This window comes from Anoplopoma fimbria, unplaced genomic scaffold (genome assembly GCF_027596085.1).
Source record: "Anoplopoma fimbria isolate UVic2021 breed Golden Eagle Sablefish unplaced genomic scaffold, Afim_UVic_2022 Un_contig_8133_pilon_pilon, whole genome shotgun sequence".
In the NCBI taxonomy this organism is placed as follows: domain Eukaryota; kingdom Metazoa; phylum Chordata; class Actinopteri; order Perciformes; family Anoplopomatidae; genus Anoplopoma; species Anoplopoma fimbria.
The window spans coordinates 10,878-28,593 of NW_026552947.1; the positions used below are offsets into that span (position 1 = coordinate 10,878).

Here is a 17,716-nt window from a genome sequence, read left to right on the forward strand (position 1 = left end):
CCCTTCCTTTTCTGTTTTCCTTGAAAAAAGTATGTAAGTAGTAAGTATAAGTGTTTCCCAAAATACCACTCCGTCCTCATTGCAAGTAATTGTGTATGAAAATGTGTGTACTGGTACAACATCTTCAAATGGTGTGGAAAAATTCAAATTTCAACAATCATCCATCCAAAAATGCCAGAAGATGTTTAGATATCAGGTTGCAGACAAACAGCATATGTTGAGCGAGACTATAACCCCACTGTCCACAGTATCTGTGTATGAAACCACACTCTGCATCTCTCTGCAAACAAATAACGCTCACGCAGCGCAGAGCAGACCTCAGTCGATCTCACGAAGCCAGGATGTGGTCACTGATATTATTATGATATTCCTTTATTGATCCCCATTGGGGAAATTCGGGTGTTGCAGCAGCTCAAACAGATAATAAATACAACATATTATACAATAAAATAAAAAAAAAAAAAAAATGTACAGTATATCCACATGGGGGGGGGGGGGGGCTGGTCAGCATGATGACGGACTGTGGTCTCCGCTGTTGTTGTACAGTCTGATGGCAGTGGGCACAAATGAGCGTCTGAAGCACTCCGTCCTGCACTCCATCCTGCCGATGGCTGAAAGAGCTGCCCAGCTGCCATGATATGATATGATATGATATATGACATAGATTCAGAAATAAACTCCTAAATGTAGCTGAGAGAGCTGCAAAGCTTTGGCCCGACTGTCGTAGACATAAATAACATCTGAACTAACAACCAACCACTGTTTTCACTGAGCTAGTGGAGATTCCTACCATGTGTACTATTTATAGTATGTTTCACAATAAGCAAAAACATTTTCTCAGATGGAACTCGATTCCACCAACACCTTCAGCAGGCCAGTTGTCCGCCGCTTCAGGCTGTTGAGCTCTGCGGCCGTATGCTGAGCTGTTTCTCGCTGTGGGTTTCCTGTAAAGCTTATTCGGAATTGTATCACACCACCGGTGAAGGGTATATGTGAGGGCTGATGGCAAACTTGAGATATAAACAGGAAATTGTCTGAAAACAGCCTTTGTGTCTTGTTACAGAGACACAATCATCGCCACCGTTATGAAATATTACAGATCGATTTCAATCAAAACTGTGAACGTGAAGCTGGATTGTTTTCAACAACAACCAAGAGGTTTTCTATCTGGATGTTAATGTGGGCATCCGATACATTTTTAACTTAAAGAAAACCCACGTCTACTCTGTGAAGAATGAAAAAAACTAAAAAGAACTTGTGGTGGGCTTTACTGTCACCTCTGTGTTGTCTTTTTAACTTCTTGGAAACTATGTGGCAGGGACATCCTTAAATGAGAAAGCTTAGTAAAAGTATGAAACAGCAGCCATCTTGGCTTCGTTTCATATGTCCTTTTCCCTCTGTAATAGAATGAGCTGCGACATAACAAATACTTACAGTTACAAACTCTGTAGGGTCCGGGCTGATGGCTAACTTGAGATAAGAGCAGGAAATTGCCTGAAAGCATTATTATATGTTACAGATCGATTTCAATAAAAAATATGAATCTGAACCAGAATTGTAATCAACAACAACAAACAGGATTCTCTCTGGAAGTTTTTTTTTTTGAAAAACTATTTATTATAAGTGGTGTAAAGAAATTGATCATTGCTTTCCAACTTCCGTGAGCAAACAACAAAGCAACAGTTTTTTCTGCATAACATTTTATTATACAAATCATTTCTAGGTAATGATTGTCACTCAGATTTGAATTGGAGAATATAAGTGACAGAATGGCCAATACGTATCCCTACAAAGGAATTACATTCAATATTACTGATCTTTATACAATTGAATTTGTATAAGTTTGTGGTCTGCCGCTTTGAAGCCTTGAATTTGCCGCTTTAGGCCTTCACCATATTGTTTTTTGGCTGTCACAATGTTGTTGTTTTTGCAGCCAGAGATGACAAGGGAGGGTGGAGCTAAGTACAACCCAACGCTGAATAAGACATTTTAGGCGATCAAAAGGGCTACAATTACATTTCATGAGCTTGAAAAACACACTGAGAAAGGTTTAAAGTTGTTTGAACAAAAACAGGCACAACTCCAAAACCGGAAAACTAGATGGTAGCCACAACGTGAAGCATAACCTGCTTCATGGTTTGTTTGACTCTGAATGGAACCATCATTTACTGAATGAACATCATGCTGTATTGAAGAAGACTTGAAACAAGCAATTGAGACCATAATGTTTACAATGTTAACTGAGGTACCTGATTTCTCACCTTGATATCAAAGAACAGAATTGGATGTGACGGAATCTCCCCTCAGGTTTTCTGCTGACTGATATTGTCGGAGACTGCTGATTCAGCAGGCTAACACTTAGGTTAGCTAACGTTAGCTCGCTACAATACATTATATTGTGTTGGGACCTAAGACAAAATGTGCATTGCATAGACGATGGCTATCTGTCGGTTTTCACTCTGCATTCTTAAATGCTGCACACCATTTCTGAGCTGGGTTTTGACGTTAGTCTATAATAAGAAATATTTAGGTCTACTTTTTTGATGTCACACAGTAGATTTATAGAAAGCATGTTAAAGTTTGACAGTGGACTTGAACCTGTAAGACAATACGGGGCATCCAGCAGTAACCGTCAGCTGCAAGGCGTCTATTGTTTTCACCCTGAGAGTCTGAGCGTGTCATCAAGGCAAAATGTGGTCCTGGAGACACCAACTGAAGGGGGAACTACCACAGAGGGGCGGTTGTAGTACTTTGCCATCTGTTAGTATGCCTGTGGACAGATTTTGTGACCTGAATAGCGTCGTAACTGTGCATTCAGGAAACTTTACAGATGTGTAGTTGTGATCAAACGGAAGCTCAAGCTCAAAGATGGGCGCAGTCTGAGAAAGGGGGGTGAAGAGGCCATTTCCACCTCACACTTTACAGCTACATGGCCTGATTTGGTGTTGCGCTTGGTTTGATCCCATCCTTAGATGTTTTATAGTAATGGTTGTGGTTTTGTTTTAGACTCTCTACACCCTAGAAGTATTGATGGCTGAATAGGTGCTGAAGTCAGAACTCTGGGTTTTCTTCTTCTTTGGTCTCTGTGATGCCTGGCGGATTTCCAGCGCAGCATAACACACATCTTCATCCTAAAATTGACATTTGTTGTTTAGAATCGTGATCGTGTACTGATTTATTACCATGACTCAGTATATTTTACTGTTACACCTACCTGATGCGGGCTTGTTTCAGGTCTTCTCTGATCAGCTTGAAGGTCTTTAGCTGCAAAAATTCAATACAACATCACTACAGACAACATGGTGCATCCTAACTCAAACACAGATTGAAAAAAGAGACATGTCTGTTCTTTGTGATAAAAATTCATCTTGTAGATTATCATGGGTATTTCTGACATTTAGCTCATAAGGAGAGAAAAACAGTGGTTACCTTTTTTCCGACAGAGATGATACACCAGAAGAGAGGAGAGGAGAGAGGAGAGAACAGCAAAAGCTGGACAAAGGGAGAACAGCAGAATGCAACATTCACCACAGTCTCGTGGAGTCTCATGGTGAGGCTCAATGGAGTCTAAATCAAAAACAAAGTTGTGTCAGTTAGCTTCATTAAACCCTGATCTCACCAAAATGTTAAAACTAAATTTTGTTATAATTTCATAATAATAAAAGTTCTTTGCTTGTTGAAATAAGTTTTATAGCTGTTTCATAACCCCTGGAACCTAGAGCCCCAAGAATAAAAACACTGTTGGACTTGAATTATATTCAGTGAAGTTTGTTGACAACTCAAGTTTTCATTGAGCAGAGCAAAACATTATACTGCATCGACATTACTTTTTGTTCTGCCAAGATGTTCAGATCTTTCAGAATGAAGTGCAAAGTGCAACCTTTAACTTTGATGGAGCGTCAGATTCAAAATGTAAAATGTTCACAAAGCCTACTATGCGTCAAAATACATATGGAAATTCACATTTAAGGATGACTTACAACCCTTAAGATACATGCGCTCTCAGATTTGAGAATATAATTATTTGTATACACCATTATATTGTTTCACCGCTGTTGACACCCATAACCTTCCTCTAGGATTTCATGATAGTTCACCTTTTTGATCGTTAATATAAGTATATCTGGGGCCTGCAAACATTTTCCTATAGTATGCTAATCATTTAGTCAAATTATACATTCAATGCAGTCACACATAGATCTTACAGGAACAAAGTCAGGCCAGCATACTCACTGAATAGGATCCTTGTGGTGACGTTGCCATATCTGTAATCCATTTTGCGATTAATGTATTCTGCATTCTCCACTGTTGTCTGTTCAGTTCCACAGTAGTAGAAGCCCTCATCAGAATCAGTGATGTTCAGGATCAGCAGGTCATAGGATTCAGAAGAATAGTTTATCACCAAATGAAAACGAGGGGGAAGTTTCAGTTGATACCTATTGTCAGTGAAGTCTTCGGATTCTGGTAATGGTCTTGATCTAAGGACAAGAGAAGGCTGGTTCTCATGAGAGCAGTTCCTGTACCACACTATGTATACTCCACTTGATAATGTACAGTCGCAGTAGAGAGTGATGTTTTCTCCTGGTCTGACCGTTTTCTCCAACACTGATCCAGAAATCAAATCATGACCGTGGGATGCAACTCCTGGAATACAAACACAATAGTAGAAGCAGATTGAAATGTGCGCAGTGTTCACATTACAACAGGTGTAGTTTCCTGCTCAACACAACAACAATGAGAATGTATATGAATTATTCTCATATTGCAAGCTAACAATTGTAATCAAAATTTGTCTCAAAAGACTCACCTAGGAGAGCGACCAGAAAAATGTGCAGGTTCTCCATGTGTGATGATGACCGAGAGTTAGAAGACAGCGAAACATTCTTTCTCAAAGATATCATGCCCCCTGCAGACGTTTCTGTCAAAGGAAGTATACGATGTGATTGGCCAGTCTAGTGGAACATTTTCTTCTGTGGTTGTTTTCTATTGGTGTAAAGTCATGTAGCAGTCTGGGCTTGTTTCCCATACGTGATCACTAAAAAACAGACACAATAAGATAAACCACACTACGCCCCAGCATCTAACTGAGGTGTTGCCATTACATGGTAGATTCCGACCTTGTAATACTTGCAGTAGTGCCTTTGTAGGACTTGCAGTATTCTGATGGTTATCAAAGACTTGGAGGCTCTTATGAATAAGGAAGAGAAGTAGACAGTGTACAGTGGGCAGAAACTTCCAATTCCAACAAGTTGTCATATAGACCATTTTTACAACCGTCAACGTCATAAAAAATACACATGCGCATGTTTGGAACAGAAGTGGCATTTTGCCCCAGCCAAGAATTTGCAAGCTGAATTAAAACTTTTAACAGTGTCAAAATGTCTGGTTGTTGCATGTTCAGTTGGCAGAATCGATATTCCAACAGCAGACTCAAGACTCAAGACTCAAAAACGCTCACGTTTGTAGGACCCATTCAAAAACTCTGAGTTTATGTCGTATAGTGGTGTAACAGTCAACTTTGGGTTCGGCAAACATCTGAACCGCGGTTTGATCAAAGGTTTTAACCAACATAGTGTGAAATAAATGATCGCCCGATATTCAGTAAAAATATCAGGAGATCGTATTATGACATTACTGCTTTCTAGTTGCTGATATTTGATCATTTACATTATGAACAGCAAATCTGTGTTGAAACAGATTTACATACAGAAGTTCCATTGAGATATGGCTCATCAACAATGGGTATTGGTGGCATCTCTAAAAGTTATTTTTGCTCCCTTTTTTTCCTGCTGATCCGAAACTGTGACTCAAAACCGTTACACGACTCAAACCGTGAGTTTTGTGATCCATTGCACCCCTAATGGCATTTTGTTGTTTGATGTTCTGTACATGAGCACAGATAACAAAGATGTAAGCATCTAGTGACTTGTAGGCTTCTCGCTGGTGTAACGTTACACACTATGTTTCTCCACCAAATACATGTATATATCTGGCCACGAAATATCTGGGACCGTGCTATTGTATTCTACCTACTAGCACACGGATATGTAAAGTTAATTTGTTCTGCTTTCATTCATGATTTGTGGTTGTCGATGTCTTTGCATACCCTGAGAAACTATAGCTCTCCGTCGTACTTCAGTGGCCAAACGGCGTGCTTACGTTCGTCATTACTGTTTACTATATGTAAAAGGATCTAGTAGAATAGGTCAACTATCACTGACTACCAAAAAGACCTACAGTTTATGGCTCTTCCAAAAAAAATCATTCAGTTTCAGCATTTTCTGATCTGCCAAATTCAACAACAAATACAACCTCTTCCGTAGAAGATTTCCTCCCAGGAAAACCGTCATCATCTGTTTTTTCAGAAAAGGGCCACAAAAAGTTATTTCGTAGGTTTGATGTATTCAAACACAACAACATGAGAAGTATGTTTGGCTACACTTTCACAGTTTCTGACAGCACATATCATCTCAGAGGACTTATGAGGTGAGGTGAACAATACACAGAGTGTCAAAGCTTCATGGTGGGAACCACCAAACACACTTGTCTTTTGACACAGTGTAATAGCACTGATACAGTGGTTGCTGTGATGCAGCTATGTGCGTGCGTGTCTACACATTGCTGTATTGATGTCCAAACTTAAAGGTGTGATGCCGTGCTGCCTTTGGTGCTCTGTTGTTTTACTCACCACATATAAGCTGTTCAGTGCGACTGTATGAGAACAAAACCTGTCTTTGATGAAGGTCAATTTTTTCCATCTCCTGTGGCAAGAAACATTTATTTTTAGACTAAATTGCAGTATAGCACCTTTTAACTTGTTTCCAGGTCAGCCTGCTGCAGCAGTTTGACACTTTCACCAACGAGAATAGATCTGATATCTAATTTGCAAATAGATGCCCGCTGAACATCACTTTAAATAGTGCCTTTTGTAGGAATAACAGTGTTTTTGGTCAGCATTTTCTTATAGACATAGATTTTTGGATGCATATGTAACAGAAGTTTACAACACTCAAATTATTTGTAAAACAAAACACAGCAGAACACCGACACCTTCATCAGGGTTACTGGTCTGCAGCTTCCAGCTGTCTGCGTGTTGAGTTCTGCAGTTGTACGAGGGCTTTGTCACTGTGGGTTTCCTGCCAAGCTTTACTGATCAAATGGACTACATATTGTTTTAATCAGCAATCACATTATGTAGTGATATGTCACATGCATAAATTAATGTAAATTTATATTAAGGAGGTAGCCTTCTAATGATATTTGTTAATATTTTGTTTTTATTAGCGCACAACTTGTAAACAAGAATGAAGCAAGTGCAAAAAAGTATGAAACTCATTACATTTTCTACATGTAAAATGGTACAGCTATTTCTTATATTTCATTTTAACTAATCAGAAATAAAAGCAAGGTACAATGCTTTAGCTTAACATGCGACAAAGTTAGAAAAGTACATTTTAAACAGTTTCTAAAAATGTATCTATATGTAAGTTTGAAAAAAAAAGAGACCATTGCTGTCTGGTTGATTATAAGCCTGATAACAGATTGGCCCAAAAGCCTGCACCCACTTGCTTGAGGCGTTTCTTAAACCACAGGACAACAAACAAGAGGAAGTGGAAATCATTTCACTCTATTTGGTTTTCTGCTTGAGTAAAGCAGGCGTGCTTGTGCCGTCCACCCTCTGCCTATTGGCGTGTTTGTCCATCCTTAGCCCGGAACACAACTCGTGTGAAACACGCGTCTTCATCCTGAGAGACAATTTGACATTTGTTATTAAGAAGTATTATGTTCACCTGTTGTGCTGTCATATCAAAAGATGTGTGACTGTGACACGTTAAGACAACTGCAAAGAAGAGATGGCTGCTAAATGTGTGAGATGCTGAGTAGCACCTAATGTACTTAACATAGACTCATTAAAGTTTCTTATTCTCACTGTTCATTACCTGATCCCGTCTCGTTTGTCCCCTGGTGTCTGGTCTTTCCTGGAGAACTTGAGATTCTTTGTCTGCGAAAATGAATACAACATGATTACAGCATAGCTACTGCTTCCTTGCAAATAATGTGATATAATAACAGCTTGCCTACATGTTTAAATTATTGATTTAACATAATTTACTTTGAAACAAAATTTGGGACAACAACTGTGAAACTACACCTGTTTCCTGACAGAAGTGATAAACCAAAATAAAGGAGATGACGGAGGAGAGAATAGTGAAGGCTATAGTGAACACCATCCAGGGCTCAGCAAACACAGGGCTTGGGTCAGCCACACTGAGGTGAGGGCTGGAATCTGGAACATAAACATATGTGGTTTATTTTCCTGCATTCATTAAAACATTTAACAATATGTGCAACAGTGTTGACTGGTCAATAGGGGCAGTTGGGGTTATGCCAGAAATTCACTTAAAAAAGCTTTGGTGAGTGGAAGCTTTTCTGCTGCTGGTCTGCACAATTGCCATATTGTTAAAGTTGTTGTAATAAGATTGATGATGGATATTTCTAAAAAGTTGTCTGTGCACTGCGTTGTGGCCCTCAGTATAGGGCTCGAGCTCTTCACTGATTGCCCTGAAGGCTCATTTGTCTGGTGATTGGTTGTGTCGGTTGATGAAGACGGAATATTTCATTCTAAGTTTAGGCTTGTTGCAGCGATTATGTTACTTGTGTAATTGCTTTACTTCTCTCTACTCTCTCTCTCTCTTTCTCACTCTCTCTCTCTCTCTCTCTCTCTCTCTCTCTCTCTCTCTCTCTCTCTCTCTCTGTGTGCATGTGTACAAGACCTTTCCACTCTGTTGCTAAATGCATTTTGTGCAGCCATGCATGCTTTGGACTCATGACGTTTAAAAAAAAACACAGTAGCAAAAGATAGTTCTATAGTTTTCCTGGTATGTAGATTAACTATTGAAGTGCAGCTCAAATGCATTGTTTTTCAAAAAACTGAAGATGCATAAAAATATCATAGTGGAAAATATTGCACTTTAAAAACAACCCATATAAAACCCAATCGGTCTCTTTGGAATCGGAATGAATCATGTATATAATTTAAGAATAATGACTGTATATCTCTGGATTCAATTAACAACAAAACATTATACTGCATCGACATTACTTTTTGTTCTGCCAAGATGTTCAGATTTTTCAGAATGAAGTGCAAAGTGCAACCTTTAACTTTGATGGAGCGTCAGATTCAAAATGTAAAATGTTCACAAAGCCTACTATGCGTCAAAATACATATGGAAATTCACATTTAAGGATGACTTACAACCCTTAAGATACATGCGCTCTCAGATTTGAGAATATAATTATTTGTATACACCATTATATTGTTTCACCGCTGTTGACACCCATAACCTTCCTCTAGGATTTCATGATAGTTCACCTTTTTGATCGTTAATATAAGTATATCTGGGGCCTGCAAACATTTTCCTATAGTATGCTAATCATTTAGTCAAATTATACATTCAATGCAGTCACACATAGATCTTACAGGAACAAAGTCAGGCCAGTATACTCACTGAATAGGATCCTTGTGGTGACGTTGCCATATCTGTAATCTATTTTGCGTTTAATGTATTCTGCATTCTCCACTGTTGTCTGTTCAGTTCCACAGTAGTAGAAGCCCTCATCAGAATCAGTGATGTTCAGGATCAGCAGGTCATAGGATTCAGAAGAATAGTTTCTCCCCAAATGAAAACGAGGGGGAAGTTTCGGTTGAAAACTATTTGAATCGTCTAAGGATGATGTTAATGGTCTTGATCTAAGGACAAGAGAAGGCTGGTTCTCATGAGAACAGTTCCGGTACCACATTATGTATACTCCACTTGATAATGTACAGTCGCAGTAGAGAGTGATGTTTTCTCCTGGTCTGACCGTTTTCTCCAACACTGATCCAGAAATCAAATCATGACCGTGGGATGCAACTCCTGGAATACAAACACAATAGTAGAAGCAGATTGAAATGTGCGCAGTGTTCACATTACAACAGGTGCAGTTTCCTGCTCAACACAACAACAGTGAGAATGCATATGAATTATTCTCATCTTGCAAGCTAACAATTGTAATCAAAATTTGTCTCAAAAGACTCACCTAGGAGAGCGACCAGAAAAATGTGCAGGTTCTCCATGTGTGATGATGACCGAGAGTTAGAAGACAGCGAAACATTCTTTCTCAAAGATATCATGCCCCCTGCAGACGTTTCTGTCAAAGGAAGTATACGATGTGATTGGCCAGTCTAGTGGAACATTTTCTTCTGTGGTTGTTTTCTATTGGTGTAAAGTCATGTAGCAGTCTGGGCTTGTTTCCCATACGTGATCACTAAAAACAGACACAATCAGATAAACCACACTACGCCCCAGCATCTAACTGAGGTGTTGCCATTACATGGTAGATTCCGACCTTGTAATACTTGCAGTAGTGCCTTTGTAGGACTTGCAGTATTCTGATGGTTATCAAAGACTTGGAGGCTCTTATGAATAAGGAAGAGAAGTAGACAGTGTACAGTGGGCAGAAACTTCCAATTCCAACAAGTTGTCATATAGACCATTTTTACAACCGTCAACGTCATAAAAAATACACATGCGCATGTTTGGAACAGAAGTGGCATTTTGCCCCAGCCAAGAATTTGCAAGCTGAATTAAAACTTTTAACAGTGTCAAAATGTCTGGTTGTTGCATGTTCAGTTGGCAGAATCGATATTCCAACAGCAGACTCAAGACTCAAGACTCAAAAACGCTCACGTTTGTAGGACCCATTCAAAAACTCTGAGTTTATGTCGTATAGTGGTGTAACAGTCAACTTTGGGTTCGGCAAACATCTGAACCGCGGTTTGATCAAAGGTTTTAACCAACATAGTGTGAAATAAATGATCGCCCGATATTCAGTAAAAATATCACCACATATAAGCTGTTCAGTGCGACTGTATGAGAACAAAACCTGTCTTTGATGAAGGTCAATTTTTTCCATCTCCTGTGGCAAGAAACATTTATTTTTAGACTAAATTGCAGTATAGCACCTTTTAACTTGTTTCCAGGTCAGCCTGCTGCAGCAGTTTGACACTTTCACCAACGAGAATAGATCTGATATCTAATTTGCAAATAGATGCCCGCTGAACATCACTTTAAATAGTGCCTTTTGTAGGAATAACAGTGTTTTTGGTCAGCATTTTCTTATAGACATAGATTTTTGGATGCATATGTAACAGAAGTTTACAACACTCAAATTATTTGTAAAACAAAACACAGCAGAACACCGACACCTTCATCAGGGTTACTGGTCTGCAGCTTCCAGCTGTCTGCGTGTTGAGTTCTGCAGTTGTACGAGGGGTTTGTCACTGTGGGTTTCCTGCCAAGCTGTACTGATCAAATGGACTACATATTGTTTTAATCAGCAATCACATTATGTAGTGATATGTCACATGCATAAATTAATGTAAATTTATATTAAGGAGGTAGCCTTTTAATGATATTTGTTAATATTTTGTTTTTATTAGCGCACAACTTGTAAACAAGAATGAAGCAAGTGCAAAAAAGTATGAAACTCATTACATTTTCTACATGTAAAATGGTACAGCTATTTCTTATATTTCATTTTAACTAATCAGAAATAAAAGCAAGGTACAATGCTTTAGCTTAACTTGCGACAAAGTTAGAAAAGTACATTTTAAACAGTTTCTAAAAATGTATCTATATGTAAGTTTGAAAAAAAAAGAGACCATTGCTGTCTGGTTGATTATAAGCCTGATAACAGATTGGCCCAAAAGCCTGCACCCACTTGCTTGAGGCGTTTCTTAAACCACAGGACAACAAACAAGAGGAAGTGGAAATCATTTCACTCTATTTGGTTTTCTGCTTGAGTAAAGCAGGCGTGCTTGTGCCGTCCACCCTCTGCCTATTGGCGTGTTTGTCCATCCTTAGCCCGGAACACAACTCGTGTGAAACACGCGTCTTCATCCTGAGAGACAATTTGACATTTGTTATTAAGAAGTATTATGTTCACCTGTTGTGCTGTCATATCAAAAGATGTGTGACTGTGACACGTTAAGACAACTGCAAAGAAGAGATGGCTGCTAAATGTGTGAGATGCTGAGTAGCACCTAATGTACTTAACATAGACTCATTAAAGTTTCTTATTCTCACTGTTCATTACCTGATCCCGTCTCGTTTGTCCCCTGGTGTCTGGTCTTTCCTGGAGAACTTGAGATTCTTTGTCTGCGAAAATGAATACAACATGATTACAGCATAGCTACTGCTTCCTTGCAAATAATGTGATATAATAACAGCTTGCCTACATGTTTAAATTATTGATTTAACATAATTTACTTTGAAACAAAATTTGGGACAACAACTGTGAAACTACACCTGTTTCCTGACAGAAGTGATAAACCAAAATAAAGGAGATGACGGAGGAGAGAATAGTGAAGGCTATAGTGAACACCATCCAGGGCTCAGCAAACACAGGGCTTGGGTCAGCCACACTGAGGTGAGGGCTGGAATCTGGAACATAAACATATGTGGTTTATTTTCCTGCATTCATTAAAACATTTAACAATATGTGCAACAGTGTTGACTGGTCAATAGGGGCAGTTGGGGTTATGCCAGAAATTCACTTAAAAAAGCTTTGGTGAGTGGAAGCTTTTCTGCTGCTGGTCTGCACAATTGCCATATTGTTAAAGTTGTTGTAATAAGATTGATGATGGATATTTCTAAAAAGTTGTCTGTGCACTGCGTTGTGGCCCTCAGTATAGGGCTCGAGCTCTTCACTGATTGCCCTGAAGGCTCATTTGTCTGGTGATTGGTTGTGTCGGTTGATGAAGACGGAATATTTCATTCTAAGTTTAGGCTTGTTGCAGCGATTATGTTACTTGTGTAATTGCTTTCACACACTCCCCTCTCTCTCACATACTCTCTCTCTCTCTCTCTCTCTCTCTCTGTGTGCATGTGTACAAGACCTTTCCACTCTGTTGTTAAATGCATTTTGTGCAGCCATGCATGCTTTGGACTCATGACGTTTAAAAAAAAACACAGTAGCAAAAGATAGTTCTATAGTTTTCCTGGTATGTAGATTAACTATTGAAGTGCAGCTCAAATGCATTGTTTTTCCAAAAACTGAAGATGCATAAAAATATCATAGTGGAAAATATTGCACTTTAAAAACAACCCATATAAAACCCAATCGGTCTCTTTGGAATCGGAATGAATCATGTATATAATTTAAGAATAATGACTGTATATCTCTGGATTCAATTAACAACAAAACATTATACTGCATCGACATTACTTTTTGTTCTGCCAAGATGTTCAGATCTTTCAGAATGAAGTGCAAAGTGCAACCTTTAACTTTGATGGAGCGTCAGATTCAAAATGTAAAATGTTCACAAAGCCTACTATGCGTCAAAATACATATGGAAATGCACATTTAAGGATGACTTACAACCCTTAAGATACATGCGCTCTCAGATTTGAGAATATAATTATTTGTATACACCATTATATTGTTTCACCGCTGTTGACACCCATAACCTTCCTCCAGGATTTCATGATGGTTCACCTTTTTGATCGTTAATATAAGTATATCTGGGGCCTGCAAACATTTTCCTATAGTATGCTAATCATTTAGTCAAATTATACATTCAATGCAGTCACACATAGATCTTACAGGAACAAAGTCTGGCCAGCATACTTACTGAATAGGATCCTTGTGGTGACGTTGCCATATCTGTAATCTATTTTGTGTTTAATGTATCCTTCATTCTCCACTGTTGGCTGTTCAGTTCCACAGTAGTAGAAGCCCTCATCAGAATCAGTGATGTTCAGGATCAGCAGGTCATAGGATTCAGAAGAATAGTTTCTCCCAAATGAAAACGAGGGGAAGTTTCAGTTGAAAACTATTTTCGTTGGCGTCTAAGGATGATTTTAATGGACTTGTGCTAAGGACAAGAGAAGGCTGGTTCTCATGAGAACAGTTCCTGTACCACACTATGTATACTCCACTTGATAATGTACAGTCGCAGTAGAGAGTGATGTTTTCTCCTGGTCTGACCGTTTTCTCCAACACTGATCCAGAAATCAAATCATGACCGTGGGATGCAACTCCTGGAATACAAACACAATAGTAGAAGCAGATTGAAATGTGCGCAGTATTCACATTACAACAGGTGCAGTTTCCTGCTCAACACAACAACAGTGAGAATGTATATGAATTATTCTCATATTGCAAGCTAACAATTGTAATCAAAATTTGTCTCAAAAGACTCACCTAGGAGAGCGACCAGAAAAATGTGCAGGTTCTCCATGTGTGATGATGACCGAGAGTTAGAAGACAGCGAAACATTCTTTCTCAAAGATATCATGCCCCCTGCAGACGTTTCTGTCAAAGGAAGTATACGATGTGATTGGCCAGTCTAGTGGAACATTTTCTTCTGTGGTTGTTTTCTATTGGTGTAAAGTCATGTAGCAGTCTGGGCTTGTTTCCCATACGTGATCACTAAAAAACAGACACAATCAGATAAATCACACTACGCCCCAGCATCTAACTGAGGTGTTGCCATTACATGGTAGATTCCGACCTTGTAATACTTGCAGTAGTGCCTTTGTAGGACTTGCAGTATTCTGATGGTTATCAAAGACTTGGAGGCTCTTATGAATAAGGAAGAGAAGTAGACAGTGTACAGTGGGCAGAAACTTCCAATTCCAACAAGTTGTCATATAGACCATTTTTACAACCGTCAACGTCATAAAAAATACACATGCGCATGTTTGGAACAGAAGTGGCATTTTGCCCCAGCCAAGAATTTGCAAGCTGAATTAAAACTTTTAACAGTGTCAAAATGTCTGGTTGTTGCATGTTCAGTTGGCAGAATCGATATTCCAACAGCAGACTCAAGACTCAAGACTCAAAAACGCTCACGTTTGTAGGACCCATTCAAAAACTCTGAGTTTATGTCGTATAGTGGTGTAACAGTCAACTTTGGGTTCGGCAAACATCTGAACCGCGGTTTGATCAAAGGTTTTAACCAACATAGTGTGAAATAAATGATCGCCCGATATTCAGTAAAAATATCAGGAGATCGTATTATGACATTACTGCTTTCTAGTTGCTGATATTTGATCATTTACATTATGAACAGCAAATCTGTGTTGAAACAGATTTACATACAGAAGTTCCATTGAGATATGGCTCATCAACAATGGGTATTGGTGGCATCTCTAAAAGTTATTTTTGCTCCCTTTTTTCCTGCTGATCCGAAACTGTGACTCAAAACCGTTACACGACTCAAACCGTGAGTTTTGTGATCCATTGCACCCCTAATGGCATTTTGTTGTTTGATGTTCTGTACATGAGCGCAGATAACAAAGATGTAAGCATCTAGTGACTTGTAGGCTTCTCGCTGGTGTAACGTTACACACTATGTTTCTCCACCAAATACATGTATATATCTGGCCACGAAATATCTGGGACCATGCTATTGTATTCTACCTACTAGCACACGGATATGTAAAGTGAATTTGTTCTGCTTTCATTCATGATTTGTGGTTGTCGATGTCTTTGCATACCCTGAGAAACTATTGCTCTCCGTCGTACTTCAGTGGCCAAACGGCGTGCTTACGTTTGTCATTACTGTTTACTATCTGTAAAAGGATCTAGTAGAATAGGTCAACTATCACTGACTACCAAAAAGACCTACAGTTTATGGCTCTTCCAAAAAAAATCATTCAGTTTCAGCATTTTCTGATCTGCCAAATTCAACAACAAATACAACCTCTTCCGTAGAAGATTTCCTCCCAGGAAAACCGTCATCATCTGTTTTTTCAGAAAAGGCCCACAAAAAGTTATTTCGTAGGTTTGATGTATTCAAACACAACAACATGAGAAGTATGTTTGGCTACACTTTCACAGTTTCTGACAGCACATATCATCTCAGAGGACTTATGAGGTGAGGTGAACAATACACAGAGTGTCAAAGCTTCATGGTGGGAACCACCAAACACACTTGTCTTTTGACACAGTGTAATAGCACTGATACAGTGGTTGCTGTGATGCAGCTATGTGCGTGCGTGTCTACACATTGCTGTATTGATGTCCAAACTTAAAGGTGTGATGCCGTGCTGCCTTTGGTGCTCTGTTGTTTTACTCACCACATATAAGCTGTTCAGTGCGACTGTATGAGAACAAAACCTGTCTTTGATGAAGGTCAATTTTTTCCATCTCCTGTGGCAAGAAACATTTATTTTTAGACTAAATTGCAGTATAGCACCTTTTAACTTGTTTCCAGGTCAGCCTGCTGCAGCAGTTTGACACTTTCACCAACGAGAATAGATCTGATATCTAATTTGCAAATAGATGCCCGCTGAACATTACTTTAAATAGTGCCTTTTGTAGGAATAACAGTGTTTTGGGTCAGCATTTTCTTATAGACATAGATTTTTGGATGCATATGTAACAGAAGTTTACAACACTCAAATTATTTGTAAAACAAAACACAGCAGAACACCGACACCTTCATCAGGGTTACTGGTCTGCAATTTCCGGCTGTCTGCGTGTTGAGTTCTGCAGTTGTACGAGGGCTTTGTCACTGTGGGTTTCCTGCCAAGCTTTACTGATCAAATGGACTACATATTGTTTTAATCAGCAATCACATTATGTAGTGATATGTCACATGCATAAATTAATGTAAATTTATATTAAGGAGGTAGCCTTCTAATGATTTTTGTTAATATTTTGTTTTTATTAGCGCACAACTTGTAAACAAGAATGAAGCAAGTGCAAAAAAGTATGAAACTCATTACATTTTCTACATGTAAAATGGTACAGCTATTTCTTATATTTAATTTTAACGAATCAGAAATAAAAGCAAGGTACAATGCTTTAGCTTAACATGCGACAAAGTTAGAAAAGTACATTTTAAACAGTTTCTAAAAATGTATCTATATGTAAGTTTGAAAAAAAAAAGAGACCATTGCTGTCTGGTTGATTATAAGCCTGATAACAGATTGGCCCAAAAGCCTGCACCCACTTGCTTGAGGCGTTTCTTAAACCACAGGACAACAAACAAGAGGAAGTGGAAATCATTTCACTTCATTTGGTTTTCTGCTTGAGTAAAGCAGGCGTGCTTGTGCCGTCCACCCTCTGCCTATTGGCGTGTTTGTCCATCCTTAGCCCGGAACACAACTCGTGTGAAACACGCGTCTTCATCCTGAGAGACAATTTGACATTTGTTATTAAGAAGTATTATGTTCACCTGTTGTGCTGTCATATCAAAAGATGTGTGACTGTGACACGTTAAGACAACTGCAAAGAAGAGATGGCTGCTAAATGTGTGAGATGCTGAGTAGCACCTAATGTACTTAACATAGACTCATTAAAGTTTCTTATTCTCACTGTTCATTACCTGATCCCGTCTCGTTTGTCCCCTGGTGTCTGGTCTTTCCTGGAGAACTTGAGATTCTTTGTCTGTGAAAATGAATACAACATGATTACAGCGTAGCTACTGCTTCCTTGCAAATAAAGTGATATAATAACAGCTTGCCTACATGTTTAAATTATTGATTTAACATAATTTACTTTGAAACAAAATTTGGGACAACAACTCTGAAACTACACCTGTTTCCTGACAGAAGTGATAAACCAAAATAAAGGAGATGACGGAGGAGAGAATAGTGAAGACTATAGTGAACACCATCCAGGGCTCAGCAAACAGGGCTTGGGTCAGCCACACTGAGGTGAG

At 38.9% G+C, this 17,716-nt stretch overlaps 1 protein-coding gene and 3 long non-coding RNA genes across 4 annotated transcripts; all 4 read right to left on the reverse strand.

Annotated features, from left to right (window-relative positions):
* Nucleotides 1-2,306: 2,306 nt before the first annotated feature.
* On the reverse strand, nt 2,307-5,008 carry LOC129116255 (uncharacterized). The gene is made up of 5 exons (XM_054627246.1): nt 4,808-5,008; nt 4,234-4,644; nt 3,430-3,567; nt 3,215-3,264; nt 2,307-3,131 (listed from the first exon to the last, which is right to left on the reverse strand). The coding sequence occupies exons 1-5, from the start codon at nt 4,899-4,901 to the stop codon at nt 3,012-3,014; spliced, it is 813 nt and encodes a 270-aa protein (XP_054483221.1). The 5' UTR covers nt 4,902-5,008; the 3' UTR covers nt 2,307-3,011.
* A 2,368-nt stretch (nt 5,009-7,376) lies between these two features.
* LOC129116256 (uncharacterized) lies at nt 7,377-9,638 on the reverse strand. Its single transcript, XR_008533468.1, has 4 exons — nt 9,510-9,638; nt 8,153-8,287; nt 7,941-8,002; nt 7,377-7,745 (listed from the first exon to the last, which is right to left on the reverse strand). It is a non-coding gene; the product is annotated as an uncharacterized LOC129116256 (long non-coding RNA).
* Nucleotides 9,639-11,565: 1,927 nt separating this feature from the next.
* LOC129116257 (uncharacterized) lies at nt 11,566-13,721 on the reverse strand. Its single transcript, XR_008533469.1, has 4 exons — nt 13,676-13,721; nt 12,351-12,485; nt 12,139-12,200; nt 11,566-11,943 (listed from the first exon to the last, which is right to left on the reverse strand). It is a non-coding gene; the product is annotated as an uncharacterized LOC129116257 (long non-coding RNA).
* A 3,222-nt stretch (nt 13,722-16,943) lies between these two features.
* LOC129116258 (uncharacterized) lies at nt 16,944-17,673 on the reverse strand. The gene is made up of 3 exons (XR_008533470.1): nt 17,593-17,673; nt 17,381-17,442; nt 16,944-17,185 (listed from the first exon to the last, which is right to left on the reverse strand). It is a non-coding gene; the product is annotated as an uncharacterized LOC129116258 (long non-coding RNA).
* Between the last annotated feature and the right edge of the window lie 43 nt (nt 17,674-17,716).

Excerpts from the sequence above, each read along its gene's own strand:
- LOC129116255 (XM_054627246.1), bottom strand. The coding sequence starts at position 4,901 with ATGATATCTTTGAGAAAGAATGTTTCGCTGTCTTCTAACTCTCGGTCA. Across the intron at positions 3,265-3,429 it reads TCATCTCTGTCGGAAAAAAG|CTAAAGACCTTCAAGCTGAT; the intron begins GTAACCACTGTT and ends GAATTTTTGCAG. Across the intron at positions 3,132-3,214 it reads CTGAAACAAGCCCGCATCAG|GATGAAGATGTGTGTTATGC; the intron begins GTAGGTGTAACA and ends TGTCAATTTTAG.